This window comes from Ursus maritimus, unplaced genomic scaffold (genome assembly GCF_017311325.1).
Source record: "Ursus maritimus isolate PB19 unplaced genomic scaffold, ASM1731132v1 scaffold_8, whole genome shotgun sequence".
NCBI lineage: Eukaryota > Metazoa > Chordata > Mammalia > Carnivora > Ursidae > Ursus > Ursus maritimus.
The window spans coordinates 23,535,899-23,556,264 of NW_024426996.1; the positions used below are offsets into that span (position 1 = coordinate 23,535,899).

At 38.8% G+C, this 20,366-nt stretch overlaps 2 protein-coding genes across 3 annotated transcripts in view; one reads left to right on the forward strand and one right to left on the reverse strand.

The window, feature by feature from the left end:
- ART3 (ADP-ribosyltransferase 3 (inactive)) overlaps positions 1–20,366 on the reverse strand; it is a 150,256-nt gene that overhangs the window by 127,858 nt on the left and 2,032 nt on the right. The gene's annotated exons all lie outside the window — the stretch shown is intronic.
- On the forward strand, positions 2,573–5,037 carry CXCL10 (C-X-C motif chemokine ligand 10). The gene is made up of 4 exons (XM_008693241.2): positions 2,573–2,856; positions 3,379–3,505; positions 3,735–3,824; positions 4,242–5,037. Exons 1-4 carry the CDS (start codon positions 2,796–2,798, stop codon positions 4,258–4,260), a joined length of 297 nt encoding a protein of 98 aa, XP_008691463.1. The 5' UTR covers positions 2,573–2,795; the 3' UTR covers positions 4,261–5,037.

The window sequence follows — 20,366 nt, forward strand, 5'->3', positions numbered from 1 at the left end:
ATTTCCATCCTGTTCTCCCAAGGTCTCTCTATTCCTGCGCTTCTTAAAAATTTTTCTTCAGGAGCACCTCCGTGGCTCAGCCGGTTAAGCGTCTGCCTTCAGCTCAGGTCATGACCCCAGGATCCTGGGATTGAGCCCCATGTTGTTGCTGGGCTCTCTGCTCATCAGGGAGCCTGCTTCTCCCTCTCCCTCTGCCTGCCGCTCCCCCTACATGAGTGCTCTCCCTCCCTCTCTCTGTCAAAATAAAAATCTTTTTAAAAATGTTTTAAAAATTAAAATTTTTCTTCAAAAAGGAAATCCTTTGTTTTTTTGCAATAATCTTATCATAACTATTAATCCTTTTTTAATGCCATTCTAGATGTTACCTTATGATGTTTCATTGAGGAACTTTTCTGAAATACACAAAAATTCCTTACCAAGACTAACAGAAATCAGATATCCAAATAAGTAATGGTTTCCTTCAAAAAAAGTTATATGTAGAAGACTATTCAGTTATTCTAATGATGTCATGAGTATTCAAAACATTTCCGGAATTCTTTGAAACTTGCCAGTTCTAGATCTTTGACCTTGTTCAAGAAGACCACACCTATTATTTATAGTCTTTGATCAAAAGGCAATGCTTGGCTAAATTATTATTTCCAAAAATTAGACTTACCTACAAAGAATGAAAAATTGCTATTACTAAAGAACTTTTAAAATATTCTTAGCCTCTGAAAGTAATTATAGAAGTTTAAGACAAATGTTGAGAAAAAGCCTAAATAGACTAAATAGATCACAACCTTTGTACAACCTAACACAATTATCTCTGAGGTTCTTCTTCCATGTATAAAGTTAAGATAACAACTCTCCTATTTTCTTACAGGTTATTGTAGAGATAAAAAAAGAAAATGTAAGACATCCCTGGAACTCATAAAGTGAATAAATATATTTATATTCATGACTTAATGCTACAAATTAAAATAGATTCAAAACAGCATTAAGATATACTCATTTTAAAACTGTATTACTCAAGCCATAAAAGAGAATGAAATCTTGCCATTCGTAATGGCGTATATGGAGCTAGACAGCATTATGCTAAGCAAAATAAGTCAGTCAGAGAAAAACAAATACCATATGATTTCACTTATATGTGGAATTTAAGAAACAACAAATGGACATGGGGAAAAAAGAAGCAAAACAAGAAACAGACTCTATAGAGAACAAACAGGTTGCTAGAGGAGAGGTGGGCAGGGGGATGGGTTAAATAGGTGACGGGGAGTAAGGAGGGCACTTGTGATTGAGTACTGGGTGTTGTATGTAAGTAATGAATCACTAAATTCTTTTTTTTTAATAATATTTTTTATTATATTATGTTAGACACCATACAGTATATCCCTAGTTTTTGATGTAAAGTTCCATGACTCATTACTTGCATACAACACCCAGTGCACCATGCAATACATGCCCTCCTTAATACCCATCACCAGCCTATCCCATTCCCCCACCCACCTCCTCTCTGAAGCCCTCAGTTTGTTTCCCGGAGTCCATAGTCTCTCATGGTTCATTTCCCCTTCTGTTTACCCACCCCCTTCTTCCCTTTCTTCTCCTACCGATCTTCCTACTTCTTATGTTCCATAAATGAGTGAAACCATATGATAACTGTCTTTCTCTGCTTGACTTATTTCGCTTAGCATTATCTCCTCCAGTGCCATCCATGTTGCAGCAAATGTTGAGAAATCATTCTTTTTGATGGCTGAGTAATATTCCATTGTATATATAGACCACATCTTCTTAATCCAGTCATCTGTTGAAGGGCATCTCGGCTCCTTCCCCAATTTAGCTATTATGGACAATGCTGCTATGAACACTGGGGTGCATGAACAGGCACTTTTCCAATGAAGACATACAAATGGCTAACAGACACATGAAAAAATGTTCAAAATCATTAGCCATCAGGGAAATTCAAATCAAAACCACACTGAGATACCACCTTACGCCAGTTAGAATGGCAAAAATTGATAAGGCAGGAAACAAATGTTGGAGAGGATGTGGAGAAAGGGGATCCCTCCTACATTGTTGGTGGGAATGCAAGTTGGTACAGCCACTCCAGAAAACAGTGTGGAGGTCCCGTAAAAAGTTAAAAATTGAGCTACCCTATGATCCAGCCATTGCACTACTGGGTATTTACCCCAAAGATACAGACGTAGTGAATCACTAAATTCTACACCTGAAACTAATACTACACTGTGTGTTAACTAACTGGAATTTAAAAACCTTGAAAAGAAAAAAAAACTGTAATTTAGGGCTCTGAGACTTGAGGATTGACATCTTTATTTTGCAGGAGGCAAAAGATCAGAACCAAAGTTTCATTTAAAAAGATTCATTAAAATTTTTTTCATTAAAAAAAACTTACATGCACTAACATAATAAAAAAATCATTTAAAAAAAATAAAAAAATAAAACTGTCACAATAAAAAAAAAACAACTTACATGCAATAAACTTCTGTTTTTCAAGAAACAGTTCATGTTTTGGAAAGTGAAACCTAACTCACTCTTAGTGAATAAAGGAGGTGGAGGGAAATTCCACAACTCAGAGTCACAATAAATACTAACAGTACCTTTGATTCTGCAACATGGGACTTCCCCAAGGAACAGACAGCAGGTTTTGCTGAGTCAACTATAATGTTATCCAATCAGAGTTAGAGAGGGAAAGTGCCTTTGCACATAAATACTACATCCTAGCCCCACATTTTCTGAGACACTCAACTGCTTAGACTTTCTTAGCCTACTGCAGAGGAATCTCCAGTCACAGCATCATGAACCAAAGTGCTGTTCTTATTTTCTGCCTTATCTTTCTGACTCTGAATGCAACTCAAGGTAAGGAACATGAAGGGATATTTAATTTGTAAGATCAGAAATAGGACTCGGTATAAATTCTATAATTACGGGAATAGTATATTTGCAAAAGTTTTACAGCCTGCCTATAAATAAAGGGTAAATAAGCAGAGATTCCCTCTGGCCACAGAGTGTAGTCAGAAAAGCAAATGGAATAAAACAGAGGAGCAGCAGAAGAGGAAAGGTAAGAGAACAGACAGAAAAAATGTAAGGGAATGAGGAAAGAGGATGACACAGAAAATTCCTTAATCAACTCAACTGAATTAACCATATGAACTGGGCTCAAGGGTATGAATTTACATTTCACAAGTTGCAATTCCACGCTTTCATATCACCAACTAATTAATCATTCAGTGGCTGTATTATACTGGGATTATTCTTTCTCCAACTGACTCAAATGACATGGGGGTATTGGTTCTGCTAAGCAGTACCCAATCCACATTAAATGCCTAAAATGAAAACTGCCCTAACCTCCCCTGCTGTCTGTACCTCTTTTTCCCACAGGAATACCTCTCTCTAGAACTACACGCTGCACCTGTATTAAGATTAGTGATGGATCTGTAAATCCGAAGTCCTTAGAAAAACTTGAAGTGATTCCTGCAAGTCAATCTTGTCCACGTGTTGAGATCATGTGAGTAAAATGCTATCTGAATATCACTTCCCTAGTTGTAATCATATCTTAAATATGTGAGTATGGTCACAAAATCAGTAAAGGGTTTGTAATGATTCTAAGACTTCTGTATAAAAAAAGGGAAACATCTAGAATGAAACACAAACGTCTGGTCTAAAAAATGTATATTCCACCTGCTTTATTGGCCCAAGACTGTTTTAAATATTTTCACTCTTTCTTACTTCCACAGTGCCACAATGAAAAAGAATGGAGAGAAAAGATGTCTGAATCCAGAGTCTAAGAAAATCAAGATTTTACTGAAAGCAATTAGCAAAGAAAGGTAGGTTTGCTGCTCTTTGCAAAACTGCTCTTTAAGAAATGTCAGTTTTGGGAAGTCAGAAATATTTGCATTGAGCTTTCCTGTGGGATCCTTGGCTTGAAAGTGTGTTTACCACCATGCCTGCCTCTACCTCCATTTATTTTTATACTGAGATGTCATCTTGGGGGTATCAAAAGTTACCCTACCTATCCAGAAGTGTCAACCCTGAGTCAGAGCTTTAACTATTCAAGCAAAGCTACCAAATTTCCCCCAAGCCTTTCCTGGCCTTAAAAAAAGTAGCCCCAGTAATCCATAATAACAATGTAGCAGCAGGAAATCTCACCACTTTGCCTGGGGACTCAGATGTTCAAAGCAGAATCCAGGCTGAAGCCAAAGCTGAGTATGTCACGCTTTAACACCTCCTTTCTCTTCTTACAGGTCTAAAACATCTCCTTGAACACAGAAGCATAATCACTGTAGTACTGAAAAAGATGGACCAGAAAGAGACTACCTCTGCCATCATTTCCCTGCATACAATATATGCAAGCCCTAACTGTCCCTGGATTGCAGTTCTCCTAAAAGGTGACTAACCACTGTCACCAAGTTAGCTGCTACTACTCCTTGAGGGAGGTGGACGGTTCATCACTCTGTCCTGGCACCATAAGCTATGCTGAGGTACTACATTTTTAGTGAATGTACCAGGTCCTAGCCCTACTACTGACACTTTCCTCACCTTTCCTATCTTCTAAACATTATTAAGGGATACTTCCACCTCTGGACATCAGAGTTCTCAGAACTTCACAAAATAGCCGTAATACAATCTGCTTTCTTAAGAAAGACCTTTACTCCATAGGCTTCTACTGCTATACTCCGAAGGGGCCCATATTCTTGCAGCGGTTATATATATGCAACTCCAAACACACAGAAGAACCTAGAAATACCTGGAAATGTATGTGAAAATACTATTATTTAATAAAAGCTACACAAAGTAGAATTCTTAGATATACATGTTTCCCAATTGTTTTCAGTGTTTATGGAGTAACTTGTGTAACTAAATACCACACATGATCGTGCAATGAAAAATTCTGAAATCTAGATATATACTCTGTATGTTATGTAAGACAGATAAGCTGGCTGTGTTTCAAAATAAAAATGCTGTGCTCTCTCTTGGAGATGTAAAGAAAGATCATATAATTGTTAACAGATCAAAAAAGTAATAAAATGATAACTAAGATGAAGTGTCTGGTGGGTCATTTGACTGGGACATGTATTTCATATAAGAACCCAGCGGGTAGAAGACAAACGAGTTTGAGAATTATCATATTCCTTCCAACGGCAGTATTCTGAAAGGCCCATCATACAAGATTCCTTTGGACTAATGTGGCCTAACAGACTTCGTGTGAGCTTCAGACCCTTACGTGGAGATGTCTCATAGACATCTGAATATCTCACAGAAACATCAAACTCCACAATTCCCCGCTCCCCCAGATCTAGTTCTCCTCCCATCTTAGATGTCCTAGTTTAACAGCACTAGCAACCACTCAGTTCCTCCAACCAGAAACCTGGGAGTAATTCTATATGCCTTCTCCCTCACCTCCCATATCCAATTAGTCATTAAGGAAATATCTGCAATGCATTTATAGTTGGCAAATTAGCAGCATTTAGAATATATAAAGAATTCCTATGAATGAAATAGGAAAGGATAGTCAACTAAATGAAAAATGGGAAATAGAAATGAAGAAAGAAGAAAACACACAATGAACAAGTTGAATATAAAAAATATTTAACATCACTAGTAATCAGGGACACCTACATTCAAATAATTTTGGGATACCATTTGACACCACCACACTGGCAAAACTCTTTAAGCTGGATAAATACCAAGAGAAAGGAAGGCTATAGAGCAATGAGGAGTACCACTCTACTGCTGGTGAAAAAGGAAACAGCTTTAACTACTTTTGAAACCACGCTGGTATCATCTTATAAAATTTAACACGTGCACACTCTATGTCCTAGCAGTTCTACTACTATGCATACACCATAGATATATTCTTGCATATGACATATAAGAGAGAAAATTATGGCAATACTGTTTATAACAGGACAACTCTGGACACAATCCAAATGCCTATAAATAGAATTGATAAATAAATTAGGGTATATTAATTCCATGGAATACCATACAATGTTGGAAATAAAATATAACTATATACATCAACATGGATAATCTCAAAAATAATCTTGCACAAAAGAAGCATGTCACATCAAAGTATATGCAGCATAATTCCATTTATTATGAAATATTAAAACAGGCATTAAACACTAGATTTAGGAGTGAAGACATATACGATGAAAACAATCAAAAACGAATGATTTCCATAAAATTCAGGATGGTAACTACTTCAGAAGGTGAGAAAGGAATGCAATCAGGGAGGGGCACATAGGAGGCTTCTGAATTATTGTAAAGTTCTATTTATGAATAAATGGTGAGCTTAGGTGTCAAGCTTAGGTGGTGAGTACACGAGAATTTGTTCTTTAATCTGTATCTGCAAATTTTAATTTTTTTGAATACATGAAAGACCACAAATACATGGAGATTAAACAGCATGCTACCAATGAATGGGTCAACCAAGAAATCAAAAAATAAATAAAAAGTAAATGGAAACAAATGAAAATACAACAGTGCAAGACCTTTGGCACGAAGCAAAAGTGGTCCTAAGAGGGAAGTATATAGCAATAGAGGCCTACCTCAAGAAGCAAGAAAAACCTTAAATAAACAGCCTAACCTTACACCTAAAGGAGCTAGAAAAAGAACAACAAATGAAGCCGAAAGTCAGCAAAAGGGAAGAAATAATAAGGACTAGAGTAGAAATAAATGATACAGGAAATTTTAAAAAAAGAACAGATTAATGAAACAAGGAGCTGGTTCTTTGAAAAAATTAATAAAACTGATAAACCTCTAACAAGACTTATCGAAAAGAAAAGAGAAAGGACCCAAATAAATAAAATCACAAATGAGAGAGAAGAAACAACCAACAAACCAAAATAATAATTATTAAGAAATTATTAAGCAAAACTGTATGCCAACAAATTGAACCACCTAGAAAAAATGGATAAATACCTAGAAATGCATAAACTACCAAAACTGAAACAGGTAGAAATAGAAAACTTGAACAAACCCATAACCTGCAGAGAAATTGAATCAGTAATCAAAAATCTCCCAACTAACAAAAGTCCAGGACCAGATAGCTTCATAGGCAAATTCTACAAAACATGTAAAGAATAATTAACACCTATTCTTTTCAAACTACCTCAAAAAATAGAAGGAAAAGGAAAACTTCCAAATTCATTCTGTAAGTCCAACAATATCCTGATACCAAAACCAGATAAGACATCACTAAAGAGGGCACCTGGGTGGCTCAGTTGGTTAAGCGTCTGCCTTCGGCTCAGGTCATAATCCCAGAGTTCCAAGATCGAGCCCCACATCGGGCTCCCTGCTCTGCAGGAAGTCTTCTTCTCCCTCTGTCCCTCATCCCGCTCTTGCGCACTTGTGCACAAGCTCTCAAATAAATAAAATCTTAAAAAAAAACACAAAGACATCACTAAAAAAGAGAATTACAGGCCAATATCCCTGATGAACACAGATGCAAAAATTCTCAATAAAATACTTCAAATGGAATCCAACAATAAGTTAAAAAAATCATTCAACACAATCAAGTGGGATTTATTCCTGGATTGCAAAGGGTGGTTCAATATTTGCAAATCAATCAGGGTGCCAGGGTGGCTTAGTCAGTTAAGCATCTGACTCTTGATTTCAGTTCAGGTCTTGATCTCAGGGGTGTGGGTTCCAGTTCCACACTGGGCTCCGAGCTGGGGGTGGAGCCTACTTAAACAAAAAATCTGGTAATCAATCCATGTGATACACCACATAGATAAAAAGAACAACAACCATATGAACATTTTGATAAATGCTCAAAAAGCATACTCAAGATAAAAGCCCTCAACAAAGTAGAGCTCGAAGGAACATATCTCAACATAATAAAGGCCTTATATGCAAAACCCACAGCTAATATAATCCTCAATGGGAAAAAACTGAAAGCTTTTCCTCTATGGTCAGAAACAAGACAGGGATGTCCACTCTCACCACTTTTATTCAACATAATACTGGTAGTCCTAGCCACAGCAATCAGACAACAAAAAGAAATAAAATGCATCCCAACTGGCAAGGAAGAAGTCAAACGTTCACTATTTGTAGATGATGTAATATTCTATACCAAAAACTGGAAAGACTCCATGAAAACACTGCTAAAACTGATACACAAATTCAGTAAAGGCACAAGATACAAAATCTACATACCTAAATCTATTGCATTTTTTTAAGATTTTATTTGAGGTGGTCCAGGTTAAGATGGCGGAGGAGCAGGGTTCCCCTTTTTCAGCCGGTCGCCTGAGTCGAGCTGGATAGGTACCAGACCATCCTGAACACCCACGGGATCACCCTGAGACGCAGGAAGATACATCTGGATCTCTACAAATGAACATCTCCAGCGCTGAGTATTAAGGTACGAAGTGGGGAGCCCTGAATCCAGGCACAGATACTGGAAGATAAACGGAAGGGGGAGAGAGTCACCGTGTTCTGGCGCCGGGAAGCGGTAGCCACCTGCACTGGGGAGCGGGCTGACTCGCGGACGGCACCCGCAAGAGAGCAGACTGAGACAGTGAGCCGGGGAACGCAAGCGACCAGACTGAAAACCAGAGCTCCAGAGTGCAGGAACCACACTGAAACGGAGCTCCAGAGCACACGGAGGCTGGCGGCTGGCGGTGTTAGAAACACAAAGGACAGAGACGCGCCGGCCCTGGAAGTGAGGGCTGGGACGCCGGGTGTGGGGCGCACATCCCGGGACGCTGCAGGGTTGGGCAGCACCAACAGAAACAGAGTTAAAGTGGCCAGAACATCAGTGGAGAACGGTCCACGATCCCTCTGTTCTGAGACAGAGGCTGAGATTCGGCCACTGCTGCTCTCTCAGAAGAGGCACAGCAGACCACCAGGGAAGCCGCCAGAGAGCAAAAGCCTCGAAATACCGGCTCACAGCGTGCTCATCCCCATCCCTCCTCACAGGGGACACGGAGACTCTACCCAAACAGGGTTGCCTGAGTATTGGCGCGGCAGGCCCCTCCCCCAGAAGGCAGGCTGAAAAATCAAGAAGCCCACATCCCAAAGTTACCTATAAAACAAGTGCGCACTGCCTGGGTCCCGGTCAATAATTTCGGCTCTGGGCAACCTCGCAACTTCTCCTCCTCAGAATGATGAGAAGGAGAAATCCCCTCCAGCAAAGAAAAGACAATGAGTCTGTGGCCTCTGCCACAGAACTGATGGATATGGATATAACCAAATTATCAGAAACGGAGTCCAGAGTAACAATGGTCAAGATAATGTGTAGACTTGAAAAAAGTATTAACGAAAATGTTAATGAGAATATAGAATCTCTAAGGGCGGAAATGAGAGCGAATCTGGCAGAAATTAAAAATTCTATGAATCAAATGCAATCAAAACTAGATGCTCTGACGGCAAGGATGAATGAGGCAGAAGAACGTATTGGCAGACTGGAGGATGGGTTGGTAGAAGAGAAAGCTAAAATAGAAACTTGGCTCAAAAAAATCCGGGGCGCCTGGGTGGCACAGCAGTTAAGTGTCTGCCTTCGGCTCAGGGCGTGATCCCGGCGTGGAATCGAGTCCCACATCGGGCTCCTCTGCTATGAGCCTGCTTCTTCCTCTCCCACTCCCCCTGCTTGTGTTCCCTCTCTCGCTGGCTGTCTCTATCTCTGTCGAATAAATAAATAAAATCTTTAAAAAAAAAATCCAATCTCAAGAATGTAGGTTACGGGAGATTACTGACTCAATGAAACGTTCCAACGTCAGAATCATTGGCATCCCCGAGGGGGTGGAGAAAAAGAGAGGTCTAGAAGAGATATTTGAACAAATTGTAGCTAAAAACTTCCCTAATCTAGCAAAGGAAACAAGCATTCGTGTCCAAGAGGCAGAGAACCCCTCCCAAGCTCAACCACGACAAACCTACACCACATCACATCATAGTGCAATCCGCAAATATTAGATCCAAGGATACAGTATTGAAAGCGGCCAGGGCAAAGAAATTTCTCACGTACCAAGGCAAAGGTATCAGAATTACGTCAGACCTGTCCACACAGACCTGGAATGAGAGAAAGGGTTGGGGGGGGCATTTTTAAAGCTCTTTCAGAAAAAAACATGCAGCCAAGGATCCTTTATCCAGCAAGGCTGTCATTCAGAATTGATGGAGAGATAAAGACCTTCCAGAATCGCCAGTCACTGACCAATTTCGTAACCATGAAACCAGCCCTAGAGGAGATATTAAGGGGGGTTCTATAAAAGTAAAAAGGCCCCAAGAGTGATACAGAACAGAAAGTCAAAATCTATAGAAACAAAGACTTTACAGGCAACATGGCATCATTAAAATCATATCTCTCAATAATCAGTCTCAATGTAAATGGCCTAAATGCTCCCATAAAATGACACAGGGTTGCAGATTGGATAAAAAGACATGACCCATCCATTTGCTGTCTACAAGAGATTCATTTCGAACCTAAAGATACATCCAGACTGAAAGTAAAGGGATGGAGTACCATCTTTCACGCCAATGGACCTCAAAAGAAAGCTGGGGTAGCAATTCTCATATCAGACAGATTGGATTTTAAACTAAAGACTACAGTTAGAGATACAGAAGGGCACTATAATATTCTTAAAGGATGTATCCAACAAGTGGATATGACAATTATGAATATATATGCCCCCAACAGGGGAGCAGCAAGATACACAAGCCAACTCTTAATCAGAACAAAGAGACATATAGATAAAAATAAGTTAATAGTAGGGGATCTCAATATTCCACTATCAGCAACAGACAGAGCACCTAAGCAGAAAATCAACAAAGAAACAAGAGCTCTGAATGCCATACTAGATGAGTTGGACCACACAGATATATATAGAACACTACACCCCAGAACCAAAGAATACACAATCTATTCTAATGCCCATGGAACATTCTCAAGAATAGACCATGTTCTGGGTCACAAAACAGGTCTCAACCAATACCAAAAGACTGAAATTAGTCCCTGCATATTCAGACCACAATGCTTTGAAATTGGAACTCAACCACAAGGAAAAGTTTGGAAGAAACTCAAACACTTGGAGATTAAGAACCATTCTGCTCAAGAATGATTCGATAAACCAGGAAATCAAAAATCAATTTAAACAATTTATGGAGACCAACGAGAATGAAAACACAACAGTCCAAAACCTATGGGACACTGCAAAGGCAGTCCTAAGGGGGAAATACATAGCCATCCTAGCCTCACTCAAAAGAAAAGAAAAATCTAAAATGCAGTTTTTATATTCTCACCTCAAGAAGCTGGAACAGCAACAGAGGAACAGGCCTAATCCACGCACAAGAAACCAGTTGATCAAGATTATAGCAGAGATCAATGACTTAGAAACCGGGAGTACAGTAGAGCAGATCAACAGAACTAGAAGCTGGTTCTTTGAAAGAATAAATAAAACTGACAAACCACTGGCAAGACTTATCCAAAAGAATAGAGAAAGGACCCAAATTAATAAAATTATGAATGAAAAGGGAGAGGTCACAACCAACACCAATGAAATTGGAAGGATTATTAGAAACTTTCATCAACAGCTTTATGCCAATAAATTAAGCAATCTGGAAGAGATGGAGGACTTCCTGAAGGAAACCTATAAACTACCAAGACTGAAATAGGAAGAAATTGATTTTTTAAACAGGCCAATTAATTATGAAGAAATTGAAACAGTGATTAAAAACCTTCCAAAAAACAAAATGCCAGGCTGTGATGGTTTTCCCAGGGAATTCTACCAAACATTCAAAGAAGAAATAATACCTATTCTCCTAAAGCTATTTCAAAAAATAGAAACAGAAGGAAAGCTACCAAACTCATTCTATGAGGCCAATATTACCTTGATCCCCAAACCAGGCAAAGACCCCATCAAAAAGGAGAATTACAGACCAATTTCCCTAATGAATATGGAAGCCAAAATTCTCAACAACATCCTTGCTAATAGAATCCAACAGTATATTAAAATGATTATCCATCATGACCAAGTGGGATTCATCCCTGGCATGCAAGGGTGGTTCAACATTCGCAAATCTATCAGTGTCATAGATTTCATCAACAAGAAAAAAAGCCAAAAATCATATGATCCTCTCAATAGATGCAGAAAAAGCATCTGACAAAATACAGCATCCTTTCCTGATTAAAACCCTTCAGAGTGTAGGGAAAGAGGGCACATTCCTCAATCTCATAAAAACCATCTATGAAAAGCCTACAGCAAATATCATTCTCAATGGGGAAAAGCTGGAAGCCTTTCCCTTAAGATCAGGAACACGACAAGGATGCCCACTCTCGCCATTATTATTCAACAAGTACTAGAAGTCCTTGCAACAGCAATCAGACGACAAAAAGGGATAAAAGGTATCCAAATCGGCAAAGAAGAAGTCAAACTGTCTCTCTTCGCAGATGACATGATATTCTATATGGAAAACCCAAAAGAATCCACTCCCAAACTATTAGAAGTTATAGAGCAATTCAGTAATGTGGCGGGATACAAAATCAATGCTCAGAAATCAGTTGCATTTCTATACACGAACAGTGAGACTGAAGAAAGAGAAGTTAGGGAATCCATCACATTTACAATAGCACCAAAAATCATACGTTACCTTGGAATTAACTTAACCAGAGATGTAAAGGACCTATATTCTAGAAACTACAAATCACTCTTGAAAGACAGTGAAGAAGACACAAGAAGATGGAAAAATATTCCATGCTCATGGATCGGAAGAATTAACATAGTTAAAATGTCCATGCTATCCAGAGCAATCTACACTTTCAATGCCATCCCGATCAAAATACCAATGACATTTTTCAAAGAAATGGAACAAACAGCCCTTAAATTTGTGTGGAACCAGAAAAGGCCCCGAATCGCCAAGGAATTGTTGAAAAGGAAAAACAAAGCTGGGGGCATCACAATGCCGGATTTCAAGCTGTACTACAAAGCTGTGATCACAAAGACAGCATGGTACTGGCACAAAAACAGACACATAGACCAATGGAACAGAACAGAGAACCCAGAAATGGACCCTCAGCTCTTTGGGCAACTAATCTTTGACAAAGCAGGAAAAAACATCCAGTGGAAAAAAGACAGTCTCTTCAATAAATGGTGCTGGGAAAACTGGACAGCTACAAGCAAAAGAATGAAACTTGACCAGTCTCTCACACCATACATAAAGATAAACTCCAAATGGATGAAAGACCTCAATGTGAGACAGGAATCCATCAAAATCCTAGAGGAGAGCATAGGCAGCAACCTCTACGAGCATCAGAGCAACAGCATTTTCATGACACATCTCCAAAGGAGAAGAAACAAAAGATAAAATGAACTTAGTGGGACTTCATCAAGATAAAAGTCTTCTGCACACTCAAGGGAAACAGTCAAAAACTAAGAGGCAGCCCACGGAATGGGAGAGGATATTTGCAAATGATACTACAGACAAAAGACTGGTATCCATGATCTACAAGAACTTCTCAAACTCCAATACACAAGAAACAGACATGAAATCACAAAATGGGCAGAAGATATGAACAGACACTTTTCCGAAGACATACAAATGGCTAACAGACACATGAAAAAATGTTCAAATTCATTAGCAATCAGGAAATTCAAATCAAAACCACACTGAGATACCACCTTACGCCAGTTAGAATGGCAAAAATTGACAAGGCAGAAACAACAAATGTTGAGAGGATGTGGAGAAAGGGATCCCTCTTACATTGTTGGTGGGAATGCAAGTGTAGTACAGCACTGCTCTGAGAAAACAGTGTGAGGTCCTTAAAAAGTTAAAAATTGACACTGTGCTCAATCCAGCCATTCACTTGGGGTATTTACCCAAAGATACAGACGTAGTGAAGAGAAGGGCCATATGCACCCCATGTTCATGGCATTGTCCACAATAGCTAAATCGGGAAGGAGCCGAGATGCCCTTCAACAGATGACTGGATTAGATTTTGGTCCATATATAATGGAATATTACTCAGCTTCAAAAAGAACAAACATCAACATTTGCTGCAACATGGACGCACTAGGAGATAATGCTAAGTGAAATAAGTCAAGCAGAGAAAGACAATTACTCAATGATTTCTCTCATCTAATGGAACATAAAATATTGGAAGCAGGTGGGGAAGAAAGGATAAAGAAAGGGGGAGTAATCAGAAGGGGAATGAAGCACAGAGACTATGGACTCTGAGAAACAAACTGAGGGCTTCAGGAGGGGAGAGAGGGTGGGGGAATGGGATAGGCTGGTGATGGGTGGTGGGGAGGGCACTATTGCACAGTGCACTGGGTGTTATACGCAACTAATGAATCATCGGTTTTACATCAAAACAGGGATGTACTGTATGGTGACTAACATAATATAATAAAAAAGATTTTAAAAAAAAGATTTTATTTATTTGAGAGAGAGAGCACGGCACACTGGCATCATTAAAATCATATCTCTCAATAATCAGTCTCAATGTAAATGGCCTAAATGCTCCCATAAAATGACACAGGGTTGCAGATTGGATAAAAAGACATGACCCATCCATTTGCTGTCTACAAGAGATTCATTTCGAACCTAAAGATACATCCAGACTGAAAGTAAAGGGATGGAGTACCATCTTTCACGCCAATGGACCTCAAAAGAAAGCTGGGGTAGCAATTCTCATATCAGACAGATTGGATTTTAAACTAAAGACTACAGTTAGAGATACAGAAGGGGACTATATTATTCTTAAAGGATGTATCCAACAAGTGGATATGACAATTATAAATATATATGCCCCCAACAGGGGAGCAGCAAGATACACAAGCCAACTCTTAATCAGAACAAAGAGACATATAGATAAAAATAAGTTAATAGTAGGGGATCTCAATATTCCACTATCAGCAACAGACAGAGCACCTAAGCAGAAAATCAACAAAGAAACAAGAGCTCTGAATGCCATACTAGATGAGTTGGACCACACAGATATATATAGAACACTACACCCCAGAACCAAAATATACTCAATCTATTCTAATGCCCATGGAACATTCTCAAGAATAGACCATGTTCTGGGTCACAAAACAGGTCTCAACCAATACCAAAAGACTGAAATTATCCCCTGCATATTCTCAGACCACAACGCTTTGAAATTGGAACTCAACCACAAGGAAAAATTTGGAAGAAACTCAAACACTTGGAGACTAAGAACCATCCTGCTCAGGAATGACTCGATAAACCAGGAAATCAAAAATCAATTTAAACAATTTATGGAGACCAACGAGAATGAAAACACAACAGTCCAAAACCTATGGGACACTGCAAAGGCAGTCCTAAGGGGGAAATACATAGCCATCCAAGCCTCACTCAAAAGAATAGAAAAATCTAAAATGCAGTTTTTATATTCTCACCTCAAGAAGCTGGAACAGCAACAGAGGAACAGGCCTAATCCACGCACAAGAAACCAGTTGATCAAGATTATAGCAGAGATCAATGACTTAGAAACCGGGAGTACAGTAGAGCAGATCAACAGAACTAGAAGCTGCCAAAATTAGAGCTGAAATCAATCAAGCAGAAACCAGAAGTACAGTAGAGCAGATCAACAGGACTAGAAGCTGGTTCTTTGAGAGAATCAATAAAATTGACAGACCACTGGCAACACTTATCCAAAAGAAAAGAGAAAGGACCCAGATTATTAAAATTATGAATGAAAAAGGAGAGGTCACGACGAACACCATTGAAATTGGAAGGATTATTAGAAATTTTTATCAACAGCTATATGCCAATAAACTAAGCAATCTGGAAGAGATGGAATCCTTCCTGGAAACCTATAAACTACCAAGATTGAAACCGGAAGAAATTGATTCCTTAAACAGGCCAATTAATTATGAAGAAATTGAGTCAGTGATAAACAACCTTCCAAATAACAAAACTCCAGGCCCGGACGGTTTTCCTGGGGAATTCTACCAAACATTCAAAGAAGAAATAATACCTATTCTCCTAAAGCTATTTCAAAAAATAGAAACAGAAGGAAAGCTACCAAACTCATTCTATGAGGCCAATATTACCTTGATCCCCAAACCAGGCAAAGACCCCATCAAAAAGGAGAATTACAGACCGATTTCCCTAATGAATATGGACGCCAAAATCCTCAACAAGATACTTGCTAATAGAATCCAACAGTACATTAAAAGGATTATCCATCACGATCAAGTGGGATTCATACCTGGGATGCAAGCGTGGTTCAATATTCGCAAATCAATCAGCGTGATACATCATATCAACAAGAAAAGACTCAGGAACCATATGATCCTCTCAATCGATGCCGAAAAAGCATTTGACAAAATACAGCATCCTTTCCTGATTAAAACCCTTCAGAGTGTAGGAATAGAAGGTACATTTCTCAATCTCATAAAAGCCATCTATGAAAAGCCTACTGCAAATATTATTCTCAATGGGGAAAAGCTGGAAGCCTTTCCCTTAAGATCAGGAACTCGACAAGGATGCCCACTCTCGCCACTATTATTCAACATAGTACTAGAAGTCCTTGCAACAGCAATCAGACGACAAAAAGGGATCAAAGGTATTCAAATTGGCAAAGAAGAAGTCAAAATGTCTCTCTTTGCAGATGACATGATACTCTATATGGAAAACCCAAAAGAAGCCACTCCCAAACTATTAGAAGTTATAGAGCAATTCAGTAACGTGGCGGGATACAAAATCAATGCTCAGAAATCAGTTGCATTTCTATACACGAATAACGAGACTGAAGAAAGAGAAATTAGGGAATCCATCCCATTTACAATAGCACCAAAAACCATACGTTACCTTGGAATTAACTTAACCAGAGACGTAAAGGACCTATATTCTAGAAACTATAAATCACTCTTGAAAGACATTGAGGAAGACATAAAAAGATGGAAAGATATTCCATGCTCATGGATTGGAAGAATTAACATAGTTAAAATGTCCATGCTACCCAGAGCAATCTACACTTTCAATGCTATCCCGATCAAAATACCGAGGACATTTTTCAAAGAACTGGAACAAATAGTCCTTAAATTTGTATGGAAACAGAAAAGGCCCCGAATCGCCAAGGAATTGTTGAAAAGGAAAAACAAAGCTGGGGGCATCACAATGCCGGATTTCAAGCTGTACTACAAAGCTGTGATCACAAAGACAGCATGGTACTGGCACAAAAACAGACACATAGACCAATGGAACAGAATAGAGAGCCCAGAAATGGACCCTCGGCTCTTTGGGCAACTAATATTTGATAAAGCAGGAAAAAACATCCGGTGGGAAAAAGACAGTCTCTTCAATAAATGGTGCTGGGAAAATTGGACAGCTACATGCAAAAGAATGAAACTTGACCACTCTCTCACACCATACACAAAAATAAACTCCAAATGGATGAAAGACCTCGATGTGAGACAGGAATCCATCAAAATCCTAGAGGAGAACATAGGCAGCAACCTCTACGACATCGGCCGCAGCAACATTTTTCATGACACATCTCCAAAGGGAAGAGAAACAAAAGATAAAATGAACTTGTGGGACTTCATCAAGATAAAAAGCTTCTGCACAGCCAAGGAAACAGTCAAAAAAACTAAGAGGCAGCCCACGGAATGGGAGAGGATATTTGCAAATGATACTACAGACAAAAGACTGGTATCCATGATCTACAAAGAACTTCTCAAACTCAATACACAAGAAACAAATAAATCACAAAATGGGCAGAAGATATGAACAGACACTTTTCCAACGAAGACATACAAATGGCTAACAGACACATGAAAAAATGTTCAAATTCATTAGCAATCAGGGAAATTCAAATCAAAACCACACTGAGATACCACCTTACGCCAGTTAGAATGGCAAAAAATTGACAAGGCAAGAAACAACAAATGTTGGAGAGGATGTGGAGAAAAGGGATCCCTCTTACATTGTTGGTGGGAATGCAAGTTGGTACAGCCACTCTGGAAAACAGTGTGGAGGTCCCTTAAAAAGTTAAAAATTGAGCTATTGCTCAATCCAGCCATTGCACTATGGGGTATTTACCCCAAAGATACAGACGTAGTGAAGAGAAGGGCCATATGCACCCCCATGTTCATAGCAGCATTGTCCACAATAGCTAAATCGTGGAAGGAGCCGAGATGCCCTTCAACAGATGACTGGATTAAGATTTATGGTCCATATATATAATGGAATATTACTCAGCTTCAAAAAGAACAATTTCTCAACATTTGCTGCAACATGGACGGCACTGGAGGAGATAATGCTAAGTGAAATAAGTCAAGCAGAGAAAGACAATTATCATATGATTTCTCTCATCTATGGAACATAAGAACTAGGAAGATCGGTAGGGGAAGAAAGGATAAAGAAAGGGGGGGTAATCAGAAGGGGGAATGAAGCACGAGAGACTATGGACTCTGAGAAACAAACTGAGGGCTTCAGAGGGGAGAGGGGTGGGGGAATGGGATAGGCTGGTGATGGGTGGTGGGGAGGGCACGTATTGCACAGTGCACTGGGTGTTATACGCAACTAATGAATCATCGAACTTTACATCAAAAACCAGGGATGTACTGTATGGTGACTAACATAATATAATAAAAAAAGATTTTAAAAAAAGATTTTATTTATTTGAGAGAGAGAGCACGTGCACACACACGAGCGGGGAGAGGGGCAGAGGGAGGGGAGAAATAGACCCCCCAAGCCCCAGGCTGAGCAGGAAGCCCTATGTGGAGCTCAATCTCAGGACTCTGAGATCATGGCCTGAGCTGAAGGCAGACACCTAACCGAATGAGCCACCCAGGCACCCCAATCTGTTCCAATTCTATACACCAACAATGAAACAAAAGAAAGGGAAATTAAGGATTCAATCTCATTTACAAGTGCACCCAAAACCATTAAGATACCTAAGGATAAACCAAACCAAAGAGGTGAAAGACCTATACTCTGAAAAATATAAAACAATGATGAAAGAAATTCAAGATGACACAAAGAAATGGAAAGACATTCCATGCTCATGGATTGGAAGAACAAATATTGTTGAAATGCCAATACCACCAAACGCAATCTACACATTTAATGCAATCTCTTTCAAATTACCACCAGCATTTTTCAAAGAACTAGAACAAATAATCCTAAAAGATGTATGAACCACAAAAGACCCCAACTAGCCAAAACAACCTTGAAACAGAAAAGCAAGGGCGTCTGGGTGGTTCTGTCAGTTAAGCGTCTGCCTTTGGCTCAGGTCATGATCTCAGGGTCCTAGGACGGAGCCCCATGTCAGACTCCCTGCTGAGCTCATGCTCATTCTCTTGCTCTCTCAAATAATTAAGTAAAATCTTTAAAAAAAAAAAAAAAGTACCGTATTCAGTATTCAAAAGTTGCTAAAAGAATAGATATTAAAAATTCTCATCACCAAAAAAAAAGTGTAACTATGGATAATGACTTACTATGGATAATCATTTCACAACATACATAAACATCAAATCATCATGTTACACACCTGAAACTAACAATATTATATATCAATTATACATCCATTAGAAAAACTTGGGAAAAAATAAAAATCTACTGCAATACCAAAAAAAGAAAAAAAAGAGAGAGGAAAGCATGCGTTAAGACTGCTACCACATTCTCGTATTTAATAAAGAAATATAGTACATTTATAACCATTACTATGGAATCCTTAACTGGATCATAGCAAAAATGTGAAGTGGCAAAATTTCTCCTTCCTGCTCTCTCATTTATTCTTTCTGACACCCTAAGTCTACACAAAAAGTCCCCTATCTTATTGTCTACAGTTAACTAATTTTCATGAAGGTGTTAACCAACAGAGATGTAAAATGCTCTCTGTTAAAAAGCATGGCATTCATTTAACAAATATCTATTGACACTCATTACATATCAAGTTATAAAAATGAATATATCATGAGCTCCTAAGTTACTATCAGTGACAAAGATAAAGGTAAATAAATTTGAACTGAAAAAACTCTGTGGATTGAAAAATCTCCAAATGCACAAGAAACCAGAAAATTAGGAAAGCCTTTCCTGGGGAAAGTGATGGCGATCTGGAATTTAAAAGATGCACTGTATCTAATAGGTAAAAGGAAAAAAAGTGAATTCTAGCAGAGGAAAGAACATGATCAAAGACATGAGACAATATGTGTTTTCAACCTGGAATAACATAAAATTAGAGATATTAATACTGTGGAAAATGATGGAGAAACAAGTAACAATTAGATTATGAAAGCCTTTTTTTTTTTTTGCTAAGTATGCCATCACCATTGTATATTTATAAGCTATTTACATGTTATAAAACATACCCAAAAACAACACATAAGATTGCTAGACTATGTATAAAGCTCCGAAAACATTAAAGACCTAACACAATGAAAGCTAATTTTTTGCTC